General features: G+C 53.3%; 1 protein-coding gene across 1 annotated transcript; it reads right to left on the minus strand.

Moving 5' to 3' along the window:
* Positions 1 to 620: 620 nt before the first annotated feature.
* On the minus strand, positions 621 to 21962 carry RBP1 (retinol binding protein 1). Its single transcript, XM_038571049.1, has 4 exons — positions 21776 to 21962; positions 20778 to 20956; positions 2865 to 2966; positions 621 to 867 (listed from the first exon to the last, which is right to left on the minus strand). Exons 1-4 carry the CDS (start codon positions 21846 to 21848, stop codon positions 814 to 816), a joined length of 408 nt encoding a protein of 135 aa, XP_038426977.1. The 5' UTR covers positions 21849 to 21962; the 3' UTR covers positions 621 to 813.
* Between the last annotated feature and the right edge of the window lie 1487 nt (positions 21963 to 23449).

Genomic DNA, 23449 nt, shown 5'->3' on the forward strand with positions numbered 1-23449 from the left:
GTCATTTACACTTCAGTCTGAACAGGAGGCTGCTTTCCTTCCTCTAGAAGGATTTGCAAGTCATGCCTCTTCTATAATACTGAAAAGGAATGCTTTACATCAGCCCATAGATGAGGTGGGAACGGTTTTGGGGTGGTGAAGTATGTGCTCATGACGCCTCTGAAATCAAATCCAACTGGTAATTGCCCTTGATTAAGGTTCACTTCATTCTAGCTTTGGCTTATAATTCTATCCAGTTCCATCTCATTTACAAATAATTTTTAGAGCGTCTCCTATGTGTACAATGCAGAGTTGGAGATCTCTCTTGGCCAGATCTCCTTGACTAGGCTTTAAGTTCCCAGGGTGGAGGGCATCTTCTGCTGCTTCTGTGGCACTCACTACATTTTGATCCCAAATGGACATGTAACATGGTAGGTACTTATTACATGTATGGTGAATGTGAAGTCACACATCCTGACCCCAAGCCTGTGCCCCTGAGGAAAGACTTTATGGGCTCAAATCTGCAGGTGTGTGGATGAATTTCTCCCCTGCCCAAGGGGTGGCATCAGGAGAAGCTGGCTTCGGAAGCCCCAGAGAAAGAGTGAGCACAGACGGGTACTGAAGCTTCTTCAAAACAGACGTCTTGAGGAGAAATCACTTTTATTGGGATGGCTTTGTTTTAAGGAAAAGAAAAGAGACAAAGCCAAGGGAAAGCCTCTGCTAACAGATGCTGGGGGGATGGCTGGACATTTTGGCCCCATGCTGCACAAAGAAGGGGATCCTGGCCTACGTGTCCATGCTGCTCATTCCTCGAGATCCAGGGGTGCTCAGGCTTCACTGTACCTTCTTGAATACTTGCTTGCAGACCACACCTTGCACTCTCATCTCCTGAAACGAAAGCAGATGCTTGTCACTGGCAAGAGCAAGGTCACACTTGGGCCTCAGTGCGCACAGGGCCAGGAGCTTTGAAAATACTCAGTGGCTATTATTTTTCCTCAAGAGTTGGGTTGAACTAGCCCGATTCCTTGGAAAGTCGTTTGAACCGGATCAGTGGAGATGGGGCTCTGCTATGCCCTGTAGGCAGAGTTGGCTGGGAAATAAATGCTGCTCCCCTCCTCCTACTATGCTCAAGGGGCCCAAAAGGCTTTAAGAACCCCGGGCCTGAGGCCAGGACAGAGTCTGTGCCCAGGCTTGGAAGAAATCAGGCCCAGACACACGGCTTGACTCCCAGACGACTCAGTAGGCTGTCACAGGCCAAAGCGGCAAGTTAGCACAGAGATTCCAAGCTTCAGCTGCATATTGGAGTACCTGGGGAGTTTGGAAAATGCCTGGGTCCCAGGCTAGACCAGTTATATCAGTGTCTCAGTGGGTGGAGCCCTGGAATTGCTATTATTGAAAGCTCCCAGGTAGTAGTAAAATGCAGCCCAGAAAGCCCAGGCCCTGCCTACAGGACAGCCCCTGCCGAGTTGCTGGGAGGAATGACGGCACAGGGTCACCACATCTTGGAAGCGTTGTCTGTTTGTTTTTAAAAGATTTTACTTACTTATTCATGAGAGACAGAGAGAGGGAGGTAGAGACATAGGCAGAGGGAGAAGCAGGCTCCCTCTAAGGAGCCCGATCCCGATGTAGGACTCGATCCCAGGACCCTGGGATCATGCCCTGAGCTGAAGGCAGGCACTCACCTGCTGAGCCACTCAGGCGTCCCTTGTTTTATTTTCTGAAGGAGGCGGGAAATCTGAATATTTATGACATCCTAATTTTTAAATCGTTGCCTGAAGAAGTTTGGAGCTCACTGATGGCCAAATAAAAGAGGCCCGAGGTCCCCAGCTTGTAACCTCTGGCACAGAGCCATAGAGCCTCTGAGCTGAAAGAGCGGTGGAGATCACAGCATCTACCCTCATTGCTAGGCAAGTGAGGAAGAGAGGCCCCGGGAGAAGATGGTTCCAGGTCAGGCACAGCCCAGGCCCTCCGCATCAGCGGAAGCTATCTCTGAAAATCATGCCCTCCTGCCTCTTCTCAGCACACACACATCCCAGAGCTCCCATGGACTCTGATCTTTGCAGAAGCGCCATGTGGTAGGATGGAATCTTGTAGATGAGGCTGAGGAAAGGAAGGCACTTACTCAAAGGTACCCAGTGAGTCAGGAGTTGAACCCAGGTCACCTGGACCAGGTTTTTTTTTTTTTTTCTCAGAAGGAAGGTAATCGGGAGTTCCAAGGGGGCAGGAGTGATGGGAGGTCTCCTTTCAGAGGACATGTGTTATTTTAGCCTCCAGGGGCTAAGCCCCTTACTCTAGATTTCTGTGTGCTTTTCCCAGGCAATGGATGGAGCAGAAGTGGCTTTGACCTGAGTTCCTAGGCTGGAGGCCCACGCCTGACCTGAGAAGGGCTTCTCCTCACCTGACCTAGGGAGGTCTCAGAGAAGCTTAAAGGACTCTCCTTGATTCTAGCCTGCCACAGGTTGGCATGGTGACACAGACATCATTTGGGAGCAAGTTTCAGTTCTTCCAGTTTCTAGCTGTGTATCTGGGATGTGACCCTCCAGGTCCCCATCTCCAAAATAGGAACCCCAATAGTACCTGGCCCACTGGGTCACTAAGGGAATAGAAAGAGGTATGAAATGCAAAAGAGCTTAGCTCCACATCTGCTGCTTAGCAGATGTTCCTCCTCACTTCCTGACTGGACAATTGAGTCGGCCTAGATCTCGCAAACACATTGTTCAGTTTTTACAGTCACTCAAGCGTCTTTTCCAGGCCCCTGGAAGAGAAGCTTCCGAGCAGGCCCTGCCATAGGGCATTCTTCTAAGGTCCATCAGACCTCAATAGCCACCAGAGCCTCCGGGCCCAGCTCTGCCCCCCACCCTCCACCCCCTACCCCAGCAACCTACCAGGTGCAGCTCGTCACCCTCAATCCACTGGGTCCAGCCACGTCCCTCCTTTTCACCCTTCTGCACACACTCGAGCTTGTCCCCGTCCCAGCTCACGGTGGTCTGCCAAGCAAAAGAACATGGTGGTCAACCTTGAGCAAGCAGCCCCTGGGGGCTGGGCGAGGGGCAGCCCCAAGCTTGATCACCCAGGGGGCGCTCAAGTCAATTTTGTTACAGAAAATCTGCAGCCTAACTCTGTCCACCATGTGCTGTTATTACGGTATGTGGATCAGCTGGTCTTATCGTCCCTGAGCACTCCGGGCCCTGCCCAGGTGCTGGGGATGCTGAAGGGAAGACAGCAGGAGGAGGGAAGCCACATAGGGCTCAGCCTATGCCCATGGGAGACTCCACAGTCTTGTTGGAGTGGCAAGGGCTCACTCGGAAAGACAGGGCTTGAGTATTAGAACTTAGAGGCAAGACAGTCCAGGAGCTCATGGTCTGGATGGGACCTATGTGCGGTGCAGAGAGCATGCCCCATCTTTGCAGCTATCCACTTCTCCAAGAACAGCCCTTCCACGTGTGGCAGTTGCACATTATGAGTCCTGCCTCCCCACTGCAGCAGTTAGAACTTCCTTTGCCCCTGTTCACTGTGTGGCTCTAGGCAAGTCCAGCCCTTCTCTGGGCCCCAGTGTTCCCATCTGTCCTAGGAGGGGGCCAGAGGCCATGAACTCAGAGGCCTTGCCTTTATGGAGGGAAGGTTGTAGGATCCTTGTACTCCAGGGCATGTTCCAGACAGTCAGCAACAGCCTAATCAGGATTTAAGAGAGGAGGAGAAATCTGGGAAATGGGTATGGAGTGAGTGGGGCCAGTCCCTATAGGAGGATTGCCTGCCTCCTTCTCCCAAGCCCTCCTCTTCCTCCTGGGCTTGCGGATGACTGCTGCCCTCTGCTGTTGGATGAAGCCTGCACTGGAGCGCGGCACAGAGGCACCAGGTGGGGGCCAGCCGGGTGCAGGCATCAAGGTGACCTCTGGTCCTGGAGCCTGTTGCCTGAGGGAGATGGAGCACAGGGGGACTGGAGGCAGGGACGTTCCTTTCTGGGGTCTAGAGATCACTCAGGGCTCACGTCCAGCAGGAAGCCAGAGAGAAGGTCCCACCTCCAAATCAGAACATAATGAAGTTGCTGATGAATATAATGAAGATGATGAAGGTGTGTCGCAGGTAAAGACCACTAATGACTCGAGCCACAAGGTGCCCATCCTCTGGGTACCTTGTCCATGCCCGGCCTGTGAAAGGAAGTGGGGACTGAGAAGTCAGATACTCCTCGGCTTCAAGGAGCTTGTCAGAACACTGGGCTTCCTCATCAACGGAACTCCTCTTTGTGTGTGGATCCAGAAGTCTACCCCGCACACCAAGGGCTCCAGACTCAGTCAGAGGCCAAGAGGAGCACGGTAATAAAAAGAAAACCTGTAATTTTGCTTCCTCAGAGATAATTACTCTAACATTTTGATGTATTTATGTCCAGTCTTTTGTTCCTTTACTAGGTATATATATGTTTCTAAAGAATTGGGATTACATCATTTATTTTTTTTGTATCCTAGTTTCTTCATTTAATAGAAGCAATTTTCTACTTCAATAAATATTCTACATAAGCCTTATTTTAATGGTTACAAAATATTCAGGAAAGGGCTAATTTGTGGGGCCCAGCACAAAATGAAAACGAGGGGCTTCTCTAAAAAATGATTAGGAATTTTAAGATGGTGACAGCAGAGCATTAAACTATGTGAGGGGCCCTTCATGCGTTGTGGCCTGTGTGACGGCACAGATTACAGGACCATGAAGCTAAGCCGGTCAGTATTTCATTGTATATACATACTATTATTTAGCTTATTCTGTATTCTTGGGCATCTAGGTTATTTATTGTTCTGTGCTATTATAAATAAGACTGCCTGGTGTATACAGTTTTGAACACATCATGTTCTTTGGGGGTGGCAGTGGAGGAGCAGAGGGTGAAGGGAGTGGGGTGAGAGAGAGAGAGAGAGAGAGAGTCCTAAGCAGGCTCCATGTGCAATGCGGAGCCTCACACGGTGCTCGATCCTGTGATCCTGAGATCATGACCTGAGCTGAAATCAAGAGTTGGATGCTTAACCAACTAAGCCACCAGGCACCCTGAACACATCATGTTCTTAGAATGAACTTACAGAGGAAGAGTTGTTGCGAGGTTACCACAGGAAAACTGAGGCACCCCAGCTAAGCCTCCTGCTAAATGCAGTCACATGGAGCTGAAGAACTGCCCAATCAGCTCACAGAATCATGGGAATACATGATTGCCTTTTTAAGTCATCAGGTTTGGGGTGGTCGGCTACATGGCCTTAGACAACCCAAAGACCTACTTTACTAAGTTGTGCTGAGGATGAGAGAAAAAAAATACATACAATGCAGAGGGCTGGCATATGAGGCTCTCAGTCATAGTAATCAAGACATCCAGAGTTTAGACAGGGAGGGGATTTGCTTGTCCAAGCTGCGCGTGGTGGACATGGGTACAAACCACGGGGACGGGCAGGGCTGCCTCCGCCTCCCACCAGGAGCTCTGGGACTCCACCCCAGAAATGAAGCCCAGACAATTTCAAGGACCAGGGGGTATCTGGCCACCTTCCGTTCCTTTCCTGAGTAATCCTCCCCAAAGAGACCACGTGCAGGTCTGCAGAAAGGGCTGGAACCCAGGGCAGCAGGCGGTAGAGTGAATCCGGTCTAACTTTTCTGTTACAAATAACCACTAACACTTTGGCCTTGTCAGCAGCTTTCCCAGAAAGACCAACAGATGAATGGAGACCGCTTTGCATCACTCTGACAAGGGACTGTCACTTCAAAGCCATTATCCAGCTCCCCTGACCACTTAGAAACCCCCACAGGCACTGCTGCATGGGGGCCAGTGACCCAGAAACCTGGTTCCTGCAGGCAGTCTATGGAAGCATGTCCCGGGGGGCCCAAGGCCCCCTTGCCCCATGCAGATGACCCGTCCTGGGGGCAACAGGCCACACCTGCTGAGTAGACTCACCTCTTGGCAGTGACCGGGCATGATCTACAAATGGTGGGATTTAATCTGCCTCCCAGGGATCTGTGATCCCAGGATTTGTTAAAGCTCCCACATGCCCCAAACGCCCATTCCAATGAGCAGGGGAAGGATGGATCACTGACCCTACTACATTTGCGCACAAGGTCCAGGAAGCCCGGAGATGGCTGGGACTGAATCTTACTGTCTCTGTGCTTCCAGAGCCAGGCCAGAAGGGAGGTCTTGTGTCTGCAGAAGCCAGAGCCAGGACTGACCCAGGTCTGACTCCAAAGCCTGTGCTCTTTATTTTTTTAAACAATTCTATTTATTCATGAGAGGCAGAGAGAGAGAGAGAGAGAGAGAGAGAGAGAGACAGGTAGAGGGAGAAGCAGGCTCCAGGCAGGTAGCCTGATGTGGGACCAGATCCCGGGACTCCAGGATTACGCCCTGGGCTGAAAGCGGGACTAAACTGCTGAGCCACCTGGGGATCCCTGCCTGTGCTCTTTAAATTCTGGTGGGGGTGAGGGACTGGAAAACCAGACAGTGACCAGACACTTCCTGTACATGATGTGAATTGCTAGAAGATGCAAATTGGCCATTCCTCCTGGAGTTTAATTTTACAGTGTGCTTCACCCTTTGAGGGTTCCTGGGACAGTAAGAAGGTTCTCGGCCTCTGGTGCCTGGGTTAAATAAGTGAGCAGATGAGAAGGTCAGAGAAGGTAACAGAGAACCTGCCGAGTGCCAGGTACTTCTGTTTCACTTGACCTTCAAGCTTTAGAGCCAATAAAAATTAGATTTAGTATTAGACTTAGTTAGGTAACCAGCCTAGCCTACGTCTCCTAGGGGTTATGGGCTGAGCATTGCTCGGATCCAGTTCCTTCTGGCGGAGAAGTCCACTCGCTGCCCATGAGACGAGGCCGGGTGAGTGACATGCTCACTCCTCTCCTTCTGACCCACTCCTAGGAGGCTGGCAATTATCTAAAATCAGCACATTTGGGGGATGGGGGGGGAGCCAATTCTCTCTAAAAGCAGATTACAACTAAAAAAATAAGGCCTTAAAATGTGAGCGAGTAATTAGAGACATAAAAGCTGTTAAAAGCAACTACTACAAACCAGTAAAGCCACAACAAGGCCTTTGTGGGCATGAAAGAATGCGACGCTAATGCCACGACGGAGCTAACAGCAAATGGTAACAATTCTTAGGACAAACAAAACACTAAAATGTTAAGACTAATCTTGACACGTCATTTTTAAAATTCCTTTAACATTCCAGGAAGTGCCCAGGATCAATTTTAAAACAAGAAGCCCTCAGAGAGCTCAAGGCCCTGTGAGGTCAAGGTTTTGGATAGGGAAGAGGTCACAGGGCTCACATGGAACTATGCTCGGTCAATCCAGGGACCCAGTACTGAGTGTCCTAATCTTGGGCCCTAAGGCTGGGCTGGATCCCAGCTGTGCCATGGAGCAGCTCAGCCCAGAGGGAAGGCAGATAGGTAAACTGGCATCGACTCCCCTGCGTTCTGTGTTGGGGTGTGAGGCGGGTACCCACCCCAGCCTGGAGGGACAGGGAAAGCTTCTTGGTTGTCACCATCACCATCATCACCCTACCAACATGTGCTAAATACTTACCACGTGCTGGGCAGGGTATTAAACACAACATGGGTCGTATCCTCCTGGAGCAGTTACACGTCTCCCATTTTACAGGTATGGAGACTGGGGCTTTCAGGTCACCCAGCCATATAGTAAGGGGATGAGATGTGAGTCCAGAGTCTATGTTCTTGGCTACTGTGCTCTGCAGCTATCTGATCTAAGCTGACCCTTGAGTGAGCAGGATTCTCCATCACGGTTCTGCGCAAGGCAACATGTGGCGATCGTGGGTTCGACACCTGCACACTAGTCTCGGGTGCTGGGAACAGAGGCAGGTGAGGCGAGGACGCTACTCTCAAAAGCACACAGGCTATTAGAGAAGAAAACAAGCCAGAATTCCAGCAGAATGGCAAGTGCTGGGTGGAGGCAGGTGACATAGTTGTGGAAGGGGAAGGCCTCTCATCAGTCTCTACAATAGGGACAGAGGTCCGTCAGGGAAGGCTTCCTGGAGGAGGTGGGTAATGCTGGAAATAATGCTGGAATTGACACCAGAAAACACCTTGAGAACGAGGTTAAGAAGCAGAAATTGGAGAAGAGGAATGAGGGAATCTCAGGCAGAGGGAACAGCCTGGACAAATGCAGGCAGGCCAGGGGCTGCGTGAGTGAGTGAGGCTTCTAAATGAGCTTTGCCCAGCAGGATCTCTCAGCATGACCCTCCCCGTGGAGCCTGACCCTGCACCTCTAACCCCAGAATTTACCAGGGAGATGACTCAGTCTCTCTTTTCCTGTACTTTACATCTTTGTGGCTCCAACCAGCCAGACCTGGTGCAAAGGACAATCCAGATGCTTGCTTATCTGGCAGGCAGGCTGGCCTGCTACTGGAGCCAGGCCAAGGAACCAGCTTATTATCAAGTCCCCCCCGCCCCCCACGTGGAGTAGGGGGCTGGGGGGAAGAGGGTGATGAGGAGTAAGGGAGGAGCCATCCTACCGGAGAGTGCTCAGAGGGGCTCCGCAGGGCAGAGTCCACCAAGGCCTCATCTCATCCACCAGTGCCTCTGGTTTCTACATTTTATCTTTCTTTTTTCTTCTTCTTCTACTTTTTATCTTTCAAGGCAAACAGAAACAAACAGCTCCCACAGGATAAGAGGCGCTAGCTCAGTAACTGAGGAGGAGTCGCCAGCAGGTCAGGATCTCCTGACTGAGAGCTCTTTGGGGTCTGGGATCCTTTTGTTCACTACAGGATACCAGCCGCCACCTTGGAATCGAGGACATGCATTTACCAGTTGTAGAACAAATGAACAAATGGCAGAAAACATTCTAGGGGTACTTTTAGAATTTTTTGGGCGATGAACACATTTTTTTTTTTTAGACAAAATATCCCAGGCAACGTAGCTATTTATTCTTCCACAAATTAGCCTTATAGAAATGGGTTAGCCACTGTGTGACACTGGCGAGGGCTTCTGGGTCCCGGAGCACTTAGTCATCACGCCCAGGGCCACACAAGCCAGGACGAGTATGAGTCATGGTTTCAACCCACTTCTACCCAACTCTGAACCCACGGCCTGCCCACTGTTCCCACATGAGCATCTTGCTGCCACGGATGTTTTTCCTGCCAAACAGCGCCTGGCAGGCTGTGGGCCTGGGTCTGGCCCAGCTAGCGGACAGCATGCCTGCCTGAGCTGGGCTTTGGGGGGTGGGGAGACGGTGGCGATGACAGCCTTGGAGAGATGCAGGCCTGAGCCCCAGTCCGTCCCTATTTCCAGCAGGGAGATCCTGCAATGCACCCCACCTCCTGAGCCTACATTTCTTCACTTGCAAAGTGGGGCTGATAAGTCTTGCTATAGAGCAAGAGCCATCAGGATGAAATGAAATGAGGGGTAGCAAGGACCCATTTGAGCGCCGGACACATGAAACACTCCGTGAGCATAGTTCTCTCTGCTGCTGGCCTTGCCCAGCCTGTTCTCTTTGGCTGCAGAGAGGCACATGCCCTTGCAGGTGTACCTCCGCCGACGTGACTCCACTAGCTCTTGTCTGGATAGCCAGGTGTCCTTCACACATGCCACCGCCTCCAGAACTCATCTTCTGGAGCGCATAGTTCATAAGATGAGAGAATTAATAGTAACAGCCCCTACCAGTGGAGTAGACGACTGCAGGCTTTCCTGCCTCTAATCCTCCCCACGAAGTAGTGAGTGTTTCTGACTTCATCATTATCCCCATTTCACAGACAAGTAGAGGTGCAGAGACTTGAAATAACCTGTGTAAGGCCATCCTGTCTGGAAGTGGCATAGATGGGACTCCAGAGACGATGGTCCGGCTCCAGAGTCGAACCGGTTATGACTCAGCCCCGCTGCCAGGCCCTGCCTCAGAGGGAGCTGGGCCTTGGACAGCCTCTACTGTGGAGGACAACGAGATGCAGAGCCGACCTGGCCCCTCTGCACCTGACAGTTCCATCCCATGACACGGCACTGCTTCACCAGGGAGGCTGCATTTGAGATTTCAAAAGCCTCACAGAGAAATTAGCCCAGGGCTGTGACCCTTAACATAACAAGGATGCCACCTCTCCCAGGTAACAATCTGAAGTCTGACTGCCAGGAACTAAATTCTGGTTCCACCAGCTAACCTGGTCTCAGACAAGTGAGGGCTTGTTCCACTTTTCATTTTCTTTATGTAACATATAGGAAGCATTCTGACATCTTCATTCTAGAATCGTGAAGATTACAAGAATTCATGCATGGAAAGTGCCTAGAGCTCGTAGCACGTGGGAAGTACCCCACAAACACTAGCTATGATTAAAGGGCAAATGGATCTGCAGGGAGATCATTCACCATTTATATTGCTTGAGGTTCTATTTCTACTGAACACTCATTCGACAAATGCACTGGAGCCCTCTGTGCCTGGCACCGGATGGACATGCAAAGTGTGGGCCCCATGGTCCCACATCTCAAATGCATGAACAAGGGTCGCAGGTGCCCCGGGAGCAATGGCTGCAGAGAAGGGCAGTGGGATGAGGTGGGTTGGGGAATCAGGACAAGATTGGTGAGACAGTCAATCCTGGACCGGTCTTCACCAATTCTCCCGGGCAGAAAGCAGGGCACTTGTCCCAGGGACGTGAGCAGAGAGATGCAAAGGGGGACGGCAAGTGAAGGCACCTATAAGTGGCGGGATGGGGCGAAGGTAAGGAGTGAGGCAGGGAAGGGAACTGGAGAGGCAGCAGCGGCCAAGTCCTGAAAACCTGAGCCCCTCTGGCCCTTGCCTGTCGGCGCTGGGGAGCCCCCGGGGGAGGGGGTTAGGCTAAGGAGTGACCTGATCAGATTCCCCCCCTTTTTTTTTTTAAGATTTTATTTATTTGACACAGAAAGAGAGAGCACAAGCAGGGAGAGCAGCAGAGGGAGAGGGAGAAGCAGGCTCCCCACTGAGCAGGGAGCCCAATGTGGGGCTCGATCCCAGGACCCTGAGATCCTCACCTGAGCCCAAGGCAGACGCTCAACCGAGTGAGCCACCCAGGTGCCCCCAGATTCCCTTTTTAGGATGTGAAGGATGGGCAGGAATGTTGAGGATGGTGGAAGGGAGATCAATGTGAAGAAATAATTCACGGAGAGTGCTGAGCCTGGTGCATAGGAGGAAACATAAGAGGCGTTAATTATTATTGTTGTTATTATTGTTAGAGGCATGAGATGTTCAGAGCTGTGGGGAGGGGGGGAAGGGGAAAGAGAGGCTAAGACGCAGAATTTGTGGAACTTGTTGACTGGCTGCCCATAAACACTTTTCACTTATCTTCACAGTGATTATTTATGTGGGGTATGCAGTGGTCTGTGGAATTAAAAAGCCACCGTCACTCTAACCACCTGTGGTCAAGCAGCGCTTAGCAACACCGGCAGGAAGCAGCCAGCTCTGTGAACCACACAGAGTCAGGGGTCAGAGAGATGTGAAGCTGAATCCCAGGGCCATGGTTAACCAGCAATGTGACCCTGGGCAGGACCCAAGGGTCCCTGTCTATCAAATAAGAGTGGCACCTCCTCCCCAGGATCATCGGTGGATTAAATAATATCTGTACAGTGCCAGGGCACAGCCTGCCGCACAGAAGCCCCCAGACGGTGGCTGGGCTTATAATAATGTGGGCTGGTGAGGATTATTACCACGCAGCTACAAACAAATACTTTTGTACAGATAGATGCAGCTTTTTTTATCTTTTGAATGATTTTCCTGGAATATAATCACTTAAGTGGGAACTCTGAGTCAAAGAGGAAGACGATTTTTCTGACTCACTGCGTACCATCAGACAGGATTTCTCCTCCCTCATTTTCTGAGTGCAGAGCCAGTTATGCTGTTAAGGCTGGTAACGGTGGGTTTTGCAGCCTGGAGTCTCCTCCAGCCCCTGCCCTCACACCTTTCATGTCCATCCTGTGTATATAGCTCTGCCCCAGAGTCTCCTCTGCTGTCCTTGGACCCTCAAGTCAGGAAAGAAAGAAGGGGGGAAGGGGACAAGGAAGGACAGACTCGTGAGTATCCCTGTGTTAAAGACAATTGGCACTCTCAGGTATCTGCTTATTAAACACCTAGAAAAGTCTTGGCATATTTAACCAGAATAAATGTGCTCTAATATTGGAATTTCAGGCAGGATGACAGAGACCCGCAGTTCCTGTCTGGATGACAGGGGGTGGTGTGTATGTGTAGGTGTGTGCACATGCACACGTGCTTTAGCAATTCGTACAACAGAGGATAGCCATAAAAATGCTTCCTTGGCGGGGGCACTTGGGTGGCTCAGTGGTTGAGCATCTGCCTTGGGCTCCGGTTGTGATCCTGGGGTCCTAGGACCAAGTACCACATCGGGCTCCCCACAGGGAGCCTGCTTCTCCCTCTGCCTTGTCTCTGTCTCTCATGAATAAATCAATAAAATCTTTTAAAGAAAATCCTTCCCAGGGAGGAAGCTATTGTGAGTCAGGCATAGTGCCTATTGTCAGAGTTTTCAATCAATTCCAAGTCAAATATGAATAAATCCTCAAGCCCACGTGAAAGGTTAGCGATGGGACCTGAGTTGCTGGGGCTGGTTACCAGAGAAGCCTTCCATGGGGCAAAGGGACCCCAAAGTCAGTCATCAGCTTTCAGCCTCCAGATGCCTGGAGGGGAAGGCAAAGGGGGTTTCCTGCCCCCTCACCTCTTCTGTTCCGGGCCCTGTGACTGCTTCAACCAACAGAATACAGCAAAATATTGCTCTATGACTTCAGAAGCTAGGCAAATCACAACGTCCCCTCCCTTTGCCTTGTCCTCCTGGCCATCGTTTGTGGGACCCGGCTACCATGATCTGAAGAAGCTCAAGCAGCCAGGAGACAGTTGGGGGAGGGAGGGCCATGGGGAAAACGAATCCTCCAGCTGCCGGCTAGCAGGACATGCAGCAAGGCCCAGCCACCCCCTTTGGGCTCTGCCCAAATTGCAGATTCATGAACAAAAGGAACCACCGCTGTGGCTCGGAGTTTGGAAGCATTGCATTTTGGAGTGGTTTGTTAGACAGCAATAGAAAAATGAAATAAATTCACCACCACACTGAATTTTCACAATAATCCCATCAGTACCACTACCCTTGGCTCCTTCTTACAGACGAGGGTGCCAGAAAGTGCCTTCGCTCAGGAAACACAGCTGGAAGGTAGACTCAAGATTCAAATCCAGGTTCATCTCTAAGCCAAAGCTCCCAAGTGCTCCGTTGTAGCCCGCACTTGCCCACACACTATTGGTATCTGTTGCACACACTAGCGGAGGGCCATCCTGGGCCGCTGGAAGTTTGGCATCCCCAAGGAGACGCCATCCGCTGAGACTGGGCCGCATCTCTGCACTCTCATTCAGCCCCCAGAACCAGGCACCCAGAACCCCGGTACAGGCTTACTGCACAGAATCATGACCAGCACATCACAGCATCCTCAGCACGGGCCGGCCCACTTCCTCATTTTTCTTTCTTAGTAGTTATCAGAAGCACGGTCTTGGAGCCAGCAGCAGCAGCAGCAGCAGCAGCAGCTGGGAACTCAGTAGAAAGACCCGTTCTTGGGTCCACTCCAGACCTTCTGAATCGGAAACTTCAGTGGGGGTGGGCAGCTCAAGTTTGAGAACTACTGCTCTAACTACTGAGGTGGTTCTCAACCCACGATCTGTGAACTCTGAAGGTCTGAGGATGTTTTTAGATGCAAGTGACAGAAAACCAGTTCAGGGATGCCTGGGTGGTGCAGTGGTTTAGCACCTGCCTTTGGCCCAGGGCGCGATCCTGGAGACCCGGGATCGAATCCCATGTCGGGCTCCCGGTGCATGGAGCCTGCTTCTCCCTCTCCCTGTGTCTCTGCCTCTCTCTCTCTCTCTCTGTGTGACTATCATAAATAAATAAAAATTTAAAAAAAAGCTTTTAATAAAAAAAAAGGAAAAGAAAACCAGTTCAAATAGCTTAAGGCGAAAGGAAGGGAAGGCCCTGGCTGGCTCAAGTACACGGAGATTCTTGGAGATGTGCTAGTGTCAGGGGCTCCAGCAAACCCCCCAGCCTTGCAGTTTCTCTTTCTCTCTCATTTCTGCTCCTCTGCTGGCCTCATCTTATCTTTCCCTTCCTTCTGTTGGATTTCTCCAGGCAGCCATGGGAGGTGGTGTGGAAGTTTACATCCTGCCAGCTTATGAACTTTAGAGGGACTAGAACACAGCTCTCTGCCAGGGAAGGGTGACATTAGGTCACATGTACAATCATGTGACAGGTCATAGGACACTGTTATCACCCTGGCTTAAGGTACTCATCCCACGAGAGACAGCGTACCATGATTTGCAGCTCCCCCAGACCCCACAAGGAGAGTAGGGGCATAACTCGCAGCAGAACAGGCGGTGCTTCTTTGGGTGACTAGGGAGCAATGTCGGTCAGAAAAACACAAACGGTGGTTAACTCCACGAACTGCCACCCGGCCATCATAAGTGATTACTTTGGCCCCAGCCTAGGGCTTCTGGCCCTTTGTTGTGCACAGTGTTGTGGTTTCCCAAGGCAACGTCCCCTGGACTATCTCTATGGTCCTCAGAATTTGCCTTATGAGACAGGGAGTGCAGCAATCATAATGCCCATTTTGCAGATGTGAAGACAGAGGCAGTGGATCCAAACATTTAAGGTCACTGTCAGTTGGATAATGGAGGAGGATTCAAACCCAGACTCTCATAGCAGCACTCCTCTCCATACCCCCAGGCCCTGCCAGTACTCTGGGCTCACCTCCAGGTTGCGCCAGGCTCAAAATAAGGAACCCGGGTGCTGGCCCTCTCCGCGGGAGACCTTGAAATAGAGAGCTTCAACAACAGACCAGTTAGAATCCTTCCTCTGCCACCACAGGCTGGGTGACCTGGAGCTACAAAGATTCTTCACCTCTCTGAGCCTCAGAGTCCCACCTGCCAAATGGGCACACTGACGCCACTTCCGAAAGAGGAAAAGTGCTAAAACCATTTGGCGCAGGCATGGCCCTTGGTAAGGATTTAGTGCATGTTATTTTCCTTTGTTCCTGCCTAAACACAAAACCTAACACGACAATGTGATTCTTGAAAGCTACTTTGTGCACTTTACTTGGGTTGCTTTAATTCTTCTTTCTGTAATCCTCAAAAGCACGCTGCTGACGCCGATTCCGAAGGTCGGCGAACTTGAGCTAACACATGAAAGAGACTCCGTGTTTCCATTGTGGAAAGGATCCAGCCAAGGGCTGGGGGCCTGGTCCCGAGGCCCTCAGGAGGCTCCCGAATCTGAGGGCATTCATAGCTCTGTGGCCCAGGGAGTTAATTTTCTGCCATCGGCATTGTGTTGTTTAAAATACGAACCAGAAAAAATCCATTAGTGAGTCAAGGACAGAAGCAGAAAGCTGGCAAGAGTTTAAACCAAAGTGTTAACAGCAGTTTGGTGGATTTCATGCATTACCATATATAATTAGATGGATGGATGGATGGACGGATGGATGGGTGGGTGGGCGGAAGGAAGGAAGTCAGGGTGGAAGGGAAGGAAACACATGGTTAAAAGAGAAAGAATTCAGAAAATCTATAAACACTGACACGAAAGATGCCTAAGAAGTAGCATTGAGTGAGAAAACAACGCACCAAGGAGTGGATTTCTTTCTCTCCTTTTTTTTTTTTTTTTTAAACTGATCAATAGATAGACAGCTTCTATATTCAAAGATTTCCGACAGATCCACAGAAACAGTAGCAGTGATAACCTCTGGGGAGTGGGAATGAGGCCAAGTGGGGGAAGGGGCCCTTTCCTTTGCAGTCCACTCTCTCCTGTGCTATTTGAATTCTTTTTTTCCTTTTACAATAAAAACAAAGAAAGCCACGGAGGGGCGGAGGGGAGGGCTGTGAGCGGAAGGGAGGCTCTGTGGAAGGGGTCACCCTGAGTTCACAGCTGGAGGAGAAGGAGAAGCCAGCAGCCCAGGGGTGGGGAGGAGGCGCCAGGCTCCCCAATGAACAAAGGCGCCCCCTCCAGGGAAAACCTGACCCAGTGTCCGCGGGGTGGGATGACAAATGGCCCTTCTGCCACCATCACGTGGAGCCAGGCTCATGGCTGTGCTTCCTGACCCAGGGGGCTCTCTTCTGCAAAAGCTGCTCCTGCTGGGGAGAGCCGGGAACAAAGAGCTCGATCTTTCCTCCTTCCAAGGGGTTCCCTGGCCCAGGCGTGGGGGCTCTGGAAAGTCGAGGGGCATCTTCCTCATTCACGCTTCCCCACCCTGCCAAAGCTACCCGCGCAGGACCTAATGCACCACACAGGTCTCAAAGCGGCCCGAAATTTCCTTTCCAAGGATAAAGGCGCGCAGGAGGCAGCCGGGCAAAGCTGCGCCCTGTGTGCACTTCCACCGAGATGACAGCCCAGGCTGCTTGCGGGGCACGTCGGACCTTCCGAGGACCTTCCTAGCACCGACGGGAAGGGTGAGCTGAGCAGTCCTGGCGCAGGCTCCGAGGGCTCCGAGGGCTCAGAGGGCTCCGAGGGCTCCGAGGGCTCTGGCCCTGGGCCTGGGGAGGGAGCGGAGAGCCACTCCTGGCCAGCGCCACGCGGCCCTCTGCAGCGCTGCTCCTGCATCTCACTGTCTGCGGAGCCACGGGGACACTGGGGACACCGAGACGGCTCTGGCCTCCAGGGCAGTGGAACTCCAGCTTCGGCTGCACCAGAGCCAGGTGACCACCGGCCCCCACTCCTGGAGTTGCTGGTTCAGGAGGCCAGGGCTGCGGCTGCAGAATTTGTGTCTCTACCTCGTTCTGCTGCGGCCACCGCACGTCTGCACCTGGGGAGCCGCGGCCCCAAGGAACCCCTAGTGCAAACAAAGACATCTGGAACCGGGTGGGGTGAGGCCTGCGGTGAGCTGGAGAGCGTCCCATTTAAAGGGAGCACTGCGACAGCGTCCCGGCCTCCACACAGCCCAGGGAGAAAGGGGCACCCAGTGTTTGACTTTGTGGGTTAAGAACAGCCAGAGATACGGATCCTTCTACGAAATCTTACAGTGTATGGCAATCATTGGCAACTGGCTCTGCAGTTTTTTAAACATTCTGCGGGTCAAACAAAACACATCTGCAGGCCAGATTTCACCCCCTGGCCGCTGTTCTAGAGTACAGATAATGTTCCCATAAACAGAGGCAGGATCAGAGGTCTCCACGCGAGCAAGCCCCTGGGTCCTTTGGGGAAGGATGGTCAGTGTGATCGGGAAGGATGGTCAGTGTGATCGTGCATCTCCTAGCGAGAGGTCCCTGCAGCCTCTCAGAGCCACATCGAGGCTCCCTACTGGGTCCTCATCGCTCCCATCTGCCCCAGCCACATCCTGCACCCCAGTCTTTGTGGACTGCACCTCTCTCACTTCCAAAACTCTCTCCCAATCAAGCCTTTTCTGACCCCCTGGCCCTTTGTGCATGTGGTTCCCTCCGCCTAGAATATTCTTATCCTTTCTCCACATATGCCCTGATTCTTACCTGTCTTTTAAGACCCCCCTCATCCAGGTAACTTCACTGACCACTGCGTCCCCACGCCTCCACACTGTGCTCCTAACCCACTATGCTTCCATCACTGAAGAAAACGGCCTGAGGACGCATCAGTCTCCTCCACTGACCTGGGTGCTAGGGAGGCCTTGCTCCCTCTGTGTCCCCAGGCAGAACCCAGAGCCTGGGGGGAGGGTGTGTTGGGGGCAAGGAAGGTCTGAAATAGCATTTATCAACTGCTTTTCTCTTGGCCTTGGCCTTCCTCTTGTCCCCTTTCTGTTTGCCACGCTATTTCTTGTCTATCCTCCAAGCCACGACTCAGGCTACTTCCTGTAGGAACCTTCCCTGACCTCCCAGACCCAGGAGGAGGTCGTCCTCTGGCCATCCTGCCCCCACCCACATGCCATCACACCAGGACTGGCCTCCCCACCGCACTGAGCTCCGTGAGGTCAGGAATCTTGTGCGATTCATCTCAGTAACACTAACCCGGGGGCTGCAAAGACAGAGTAAGCTTGTGGAACCATGAGACGCTTGTGAGACCAAGAAAGGAATTAACAAAACAGATGAATGACTGATCCCAGGTAGGAACTGACACTGTTGTAATGTGTTGGGGAGGAAGCGTCAGAATGAAGCCGACCTGGTGCTGAGAACAGATTGTCCTCCTGGCCACTGCTCCCGGCTGGTGGGTACAGAGTGTGTAGAGTGGAAGAGGCAGTGGTGGAAGTTATCTGTGGCAACCACCCCGCCCAGGCCCCCTGGGGGCCCTGGAGACCTCAGCCAACGCAGCCCCTTGCAGGCACCTCCTCTGCACTTGCAAGCCTCGGCTGGACAGTTGCTGTAATTCTATTATGCTCCACCCTCCCTTGGCCATGCTCTTCACTGTAGGCCTCCATCCAGTTGGCAGCCCCGAGAAGGGCTTCTCTGCAATGTGAAGGGCCACAGAGAGGCCAGGGCAGAGGGGCTGTCGACCCCCCACTTCCCCCACCCACACAGCAACAGCAAGGTAAGCCAGTGCCATACACTTGAGAGAGGGCCACCCCGAGTCCTGTAGCAGCAAAGGTGACCATGAGTCCTAGCCCAATCCCTTCTAGTTTGCCCAGGTGCTGGGCTCCCCGATCTGGTCACCTGGGTTGTCCTGATGTCCTAATGCCAGGCTGAGAAAAGAAGGTGGCCATGTGCTCCTTCCTTTGGGTCTGAAACCCTTCCTTCTACCCCTTGCCTTTTGTGTAGAAGTCACCTCCTCCAGAAGTCCTTCTCTGGGTACCTTCTTTTGTCACCACTGATCACACTCTGTTCTGTGTGTCTGTCTCCACCACAAAGGTTATGAGTTCCTGGCCATCAGGGATTGTGACATCCTGCCCCACGTCCCTGTGCCTGGCACCAGGATTAGCGTGTAAGGAAGGCAGTAGGTACGGTGCAGTGGTTCACGCAGGGACTCTGGAGCTGCCAAAGTGCAAATCCTCCCTCTGCCGCTCACTTAACTTCCCCAGCGCCTCACAACAAGAAATCCTGCCTTGGTTTTCTAATCTGTAAAATGGGGTTGAAAAAACAGTATTGTGAAGAGTGAGGGAGTTAAAATTAATTGGTAATGGTACTCGGTGCGTAGTGAGCACCTGTGAGTATGAGGAGGTGGTCAGTAAATGTTTCACATGTTACTGGATGAGGGAGGGAAAGCAAGGCGGGAGATAATTAGCCAAGTAAGTACAAGCTAGCACATTCCAGAGGTTGCAGTGATCTAAAACAAACAGGGATGCCTGCCCTGCTCTGTGGGTACCCTAAGAGTGAGCCGGGGAGAAGGAGTGTTCTTAGAGTGCAGTGCTGTGCAGCAGGCCCGGGGGCAGTGATCTGAAAGGCAGCCCCCCCCCACCCCCCCAAGCAGCCCTGTCTGCTGGTCTCCTTTCCCACTGTGAGCCCGGCTGAGGATCAAGAGGCCTTGGGCCTTTTAAAGGCACAGCCTGACATGTTCCTACAACAATATTGGCCTCTCCAAAGACACTCCCTGCTGGCTACCCTGCCTTCTGCCCTCATTGCAAACAACAGACTCAGACACTAACTCCTACCTGCTGTCAGATGAATCGACAAAGGGGGTGGGGGGGATGAGTAGTAGTCCAGGCCTGGGGCTTCATATCCTCACACACTGACACCCCTATAGCCACTGTCCCAGCAAACCTCCACCATCTGGTTTCTGCCAAGGCAACCAGCAAGAGAGGGGCCTAGCAGAGAGCAGGAGGGTGGGCCTCAAAGTCCAAAGGCCTAGGGTTCAAATCCCATCTCTTGCAAGTCTCCTTTCCTCTTGGGGCCTTTGTCATTGTATACGATGGGGTCATGAATCTCTCCCTCACTGGGCTATAGCACAGTGTAGGGCACAAAGCAGACCTTTGGTAAATTGTCCCAGGGGGAGGGGAGAAAGAGGGGGAGCACCTCCTCAATACGCAAGGCAGCTCCCTGGGGGTGAGCATACACTAGCTGTGGACCCAACACTGTGAAAGGGATTCCAGGAGCAACCTGACCTTCCAACGACCCGAGAATGTTGATGGAGACTTGGGCTGACCTTCCAGTTTGCTGTGTTAATGCTAATTGGGGTCTCGGGGTCGTCAGCTTCCCACCCTTGGGGCTAGGCTGTACTTCCCTCCCCGCCTGCACGAAGGCTTCCTCTAGCCTGGGCTCAGTGGCACTGACCCACCGAGTAGGGGTAGGCTGCAAAGTTCAAAGGCAGCTCAGCGGGCAGTGGAGGCCAGGACGGGGAAGGGGGCGGCCAGGAGCCAGATCTCAGTTTGGCAATGAGGTGGGACAGGTCAGAGGCTTCTGGGAGATCATGATGTCCCCTGCTTCCTAGGGTGGCTTCATGCTAGGTCACCGAGAAAGTTTTACACTTGAGAAGGGTTCCCGGTGTTTCTTTCCTTCCTCCACCAGGCCAAGGTACAGCCAGAGGAGAACGGAGCCAACAGATTGGGAGTCAACAGACCTGCGGGGGAGTTCCAGGCCAGCCCCTCCCCGCTGTGCTGTTCTGGGCTGGTTACTCATTGAAACCGTTTCCTCATCTGTAAAATGGGCATTCTCCTACCTCCCTCAGGGGTGGTTGTGAGATTAGGTGAAGTCAAATGTATAAAGCACCTGGCTCAGTCCCTGGACACCGCAGGGCCTCAGCAAACTGCAGCTTTCATAACCATTATATCCTGTTTGGACAGAGGAGTATGCTTGATGAGTCCCTGCTGTCACCTTTGTGGGTTGGCAGTGCAAAGATCCCTGGTCCCTAAGAATTTAAGGGCCCCCGCTCCCCTCCCAGATGAAGTAGCCCAGCCTTTTTGGTCAGGCGCCCTGGGCAGGAGGTGCCCTGGTGTATGCAAATCCTCACCATGCACTTGCGGTCATCTATGCCCGTCAGATCCTCCTCAAACTCCTTCCCAACCTGGAAGTCCATGATATAGTTCCTGAAAGTGCTCAGCGTGCGGATGATCATATGGTCGCCGTCCTGCACGATCTCTTTGTCCGGCTTCAGCAAGTTGGCAATTTTGCGCAAGGCCACATTAACATCTGCAGGGGGTGCCGGGGAACAGAGGGGCAGAGAGTTGGCAGGAAAATCCAGAGAACGGTCCCTAAGGCAGTGGGGCCCCAGAAGCCAGCTCCTGGGGGGGGGGGCGGGGAGGACTTTTGGGGTTCCCTGCTCTGCTTGCTTAGCGCTGTCTTAGCCAGCAGCCAGGTCTGTGCCTTTTTCTTCTCTTTGCAGAGAAAAAGTCTTTCTTTTTTTTGTGTCTGTCTTCTTTTTCTTGCTCGTTCTCTTTTAGGCAGAGGGTGGAGGGGAGAGTAGGGCGTGGGGGCGGTGAGGGCGGGGGTGCTGGGAGGCTTTGAGATCCAAGGTAGGAAGGACTTAATGCGTACGTCATTAATGCCTTCCTTCTTACTTCTTAATTCCGTCTGACTTCTTCTTATCCCTTCCTTCCTTCCTTCCTTCCTTCCTTCCTTCCTTCCTTCCTTCCTTCCTTCCTTCCTTCCTTCCTTCCTTCCTTCCTTCCTTCCTTCCTCTTTTCCTTCCTTCCCACCTTCCCCCCTCCCTTCCTTCTTTCTTTCTCTTTTCCTTGCAACAAAGTTTTCTGCCCTTTGAAACAAAAAGCAAACTGAACCCAGCTCTGCTTAATGAAGTTCCCCACGTCCCGAGCCACCTACGGGCTGCGGGCGCCGCCGCGCTCCCCGTCCCCGGGGGCACCCAGCCGGCCCCCTGGGAGCCCGGGCGGCCGCGGCCCCGCACGGGGCGGAGGGAGGCCGGGGGCGGGGGCGGGGGCCGGGGCGGGGGCCGGGGCGGGGGCCGGGGCCGGGGCCTCGGGAGGGCTCGGGGGAGCGGGCCCAGCTGCTTACCGAGCGCGCGCAGGTACTCCTCGAAATTCTCGTTGGCCAGCATCTTCCAGTACCCGGTGAAGTCGACCGGCATTTCGGGGGGCTCGGGGGACTCGGGGGGCGGCGGGAGCGGCTGCGGGCTCCGCGGGCGAGCGGCTGGCGGCGCGGTCGGGGCGGGGGCGGCCGGAGTCGTGCGCCCTGGGGCGGGGGCTCGGCGGGGCGGCGGCGGCGGGGTCCGGGCGCACAAAGCCCGCGGGAGGCGCCCTCGAGGCCGTCGCTCCGCCCCTTCGCGGGGCGGGGTGGGCCCCGGGGTGGGGGGGCAGGTGCGTCCCGGGCCCGCGGGCTCCTGCTTTCCGACCTCCGGGCCGCTTCCCGACGGGGGGGGGGGGGGGGGGGGAGGAGGAGGAGGAGGAGGGAGAGAGGGGGGAGGGGAGGAGGGGGAGGGGGGGAGGAGGAGGAGGGAGAGAGGGGGGAGGGGAGGAGGGGGAGGGGGGAGGAGGGCCCCGACTCCCGGGCTCTTGCGAGATTCCTTCCAGCGCTTGGGGGGCAAGAAGCCGCCTCCTGCCGTCCGCCCAGGTGGTTAGGAAGAGGCCACCTGCAGGCCTTAGTCTGCAGCCGTCGGGGTGCTTGCGCGCAGGGCCAGGCAAGCGGGGACTTTCCACCCCCCACCCCCCCACCCCCTTCAAATAAAAGCAAGGTTGATGTCGTCTGAACAAAGTGTAAAAAAAAAGAAAAAAAAAAGCCCTCTGGGTGGTTCTGATGCCCAGCGAGGTTTGGGATCTCCTGCTCTCCGCCAGTGCAGGCCCTAACCAACACCCCTAGGCTTCCCTTTCCCCACGGCGCTCTGCGCGCTGCGTTTTTCACTTGATGCATTCCGGGGACCTTTCTATTTCTGCACAGAGAAAATGTCATGTTTCGCAGGGCCTTCCATTGTTTGACCTAGCTTGTCCGCCACTGATGGACATTTGTGTTGTTGGTTCCGGTCCTTTGCGGGTTAGAAACGGTTCCACGATGAAGATCTTTGATCACATTTCATTTCCCACCTGGTGGGCTTGTCAGAGTGCTGCAAAACCTCTCTGCCTTTGTCAGGAAGGAGATGACAGAATCATCTGGGTTGACTTTTTGACCCTCCATTAAAGACAAAATATCTCTTATAAATTGCCTTCTGCACGAATCAAAGCGTAGGTGACGGCAGGTGCGTTCTCTTCCTCCCCTAGCACTGCCGTGGCTCCCCCCTCGCCCCCCAGCCTGGGGCTCCTGTTAGTCCTCACACTGCATCTGGCGGAGTTAGGGAAGGATGCGTCTTCCTCAGGGTAGGGGCAGCTCCATCCCAGCGAGAGCCTTGGATTTGAAGCCCCCCTTACCCAGCTTGCTCTACACCGGGCTTTCTCAACCAGGCACTGTTGCCATGTCGGGCCACATAATTCTCTGTTGGGGGTGGTCTTGGTGGAGGGCTGTTCGCATTGAAGGGTGTTTAGCAGCATTCCTGGCTTCTACCCACTAGATCCATGTTGGCACCTCCCACAAGGATGTCTCCAGACATTGCCAAATGCCTGGGAAGGAGATACCAAATCACCCCTGGTTGAGAACCATTGCTCTAGACAGCTGTCCCCCTATCCGGCTGCTTTCCTCTCTCTTCCCACCTGGCTCTGGGATGCTCAGGCCATCTCTTGTTCTCACGGACCCTGGCTCTGT

The sequence above is a fragment of the Canis lupus genome, chromosome 23, assembly GCF_011100685.1.
Source record: "Canis lupus familiaris isolate Mischka breed German Shepherd chromosome 23, alternate assembly UU_Cfam_GSD_1.0, whole genome shotgun sequence".
Taxonomy (NCBI): Eukaryota; Metazoa; Chordata; class Mammalia; order Carnivora; family Canidae; genus Canis; species Canis lupus.

Coding starts and splice junctions, on each gene's coding strand:
- RBP1 (XM_038571049.1), bottom strand. CDS start 21,848: ATGCCGGTCGACTTCACCGGGTACTGGAAGATGCTGGCCAACGAGAAT. Junction 2,967..20,777: donor TAGATGACCGCAAGTGCATG/GTGAGGATTTGC, acceptor TTTGCTTGGCAG/ACCACCGTGAGCTGGGACGG. Junction 868..2,864: donor AGGGTGACGAGCTGCACCTG/GTAGGTTGCTGG, acceptor CTTTCGTTTCAG/GAGATGAGAGTGCAAGGTGT.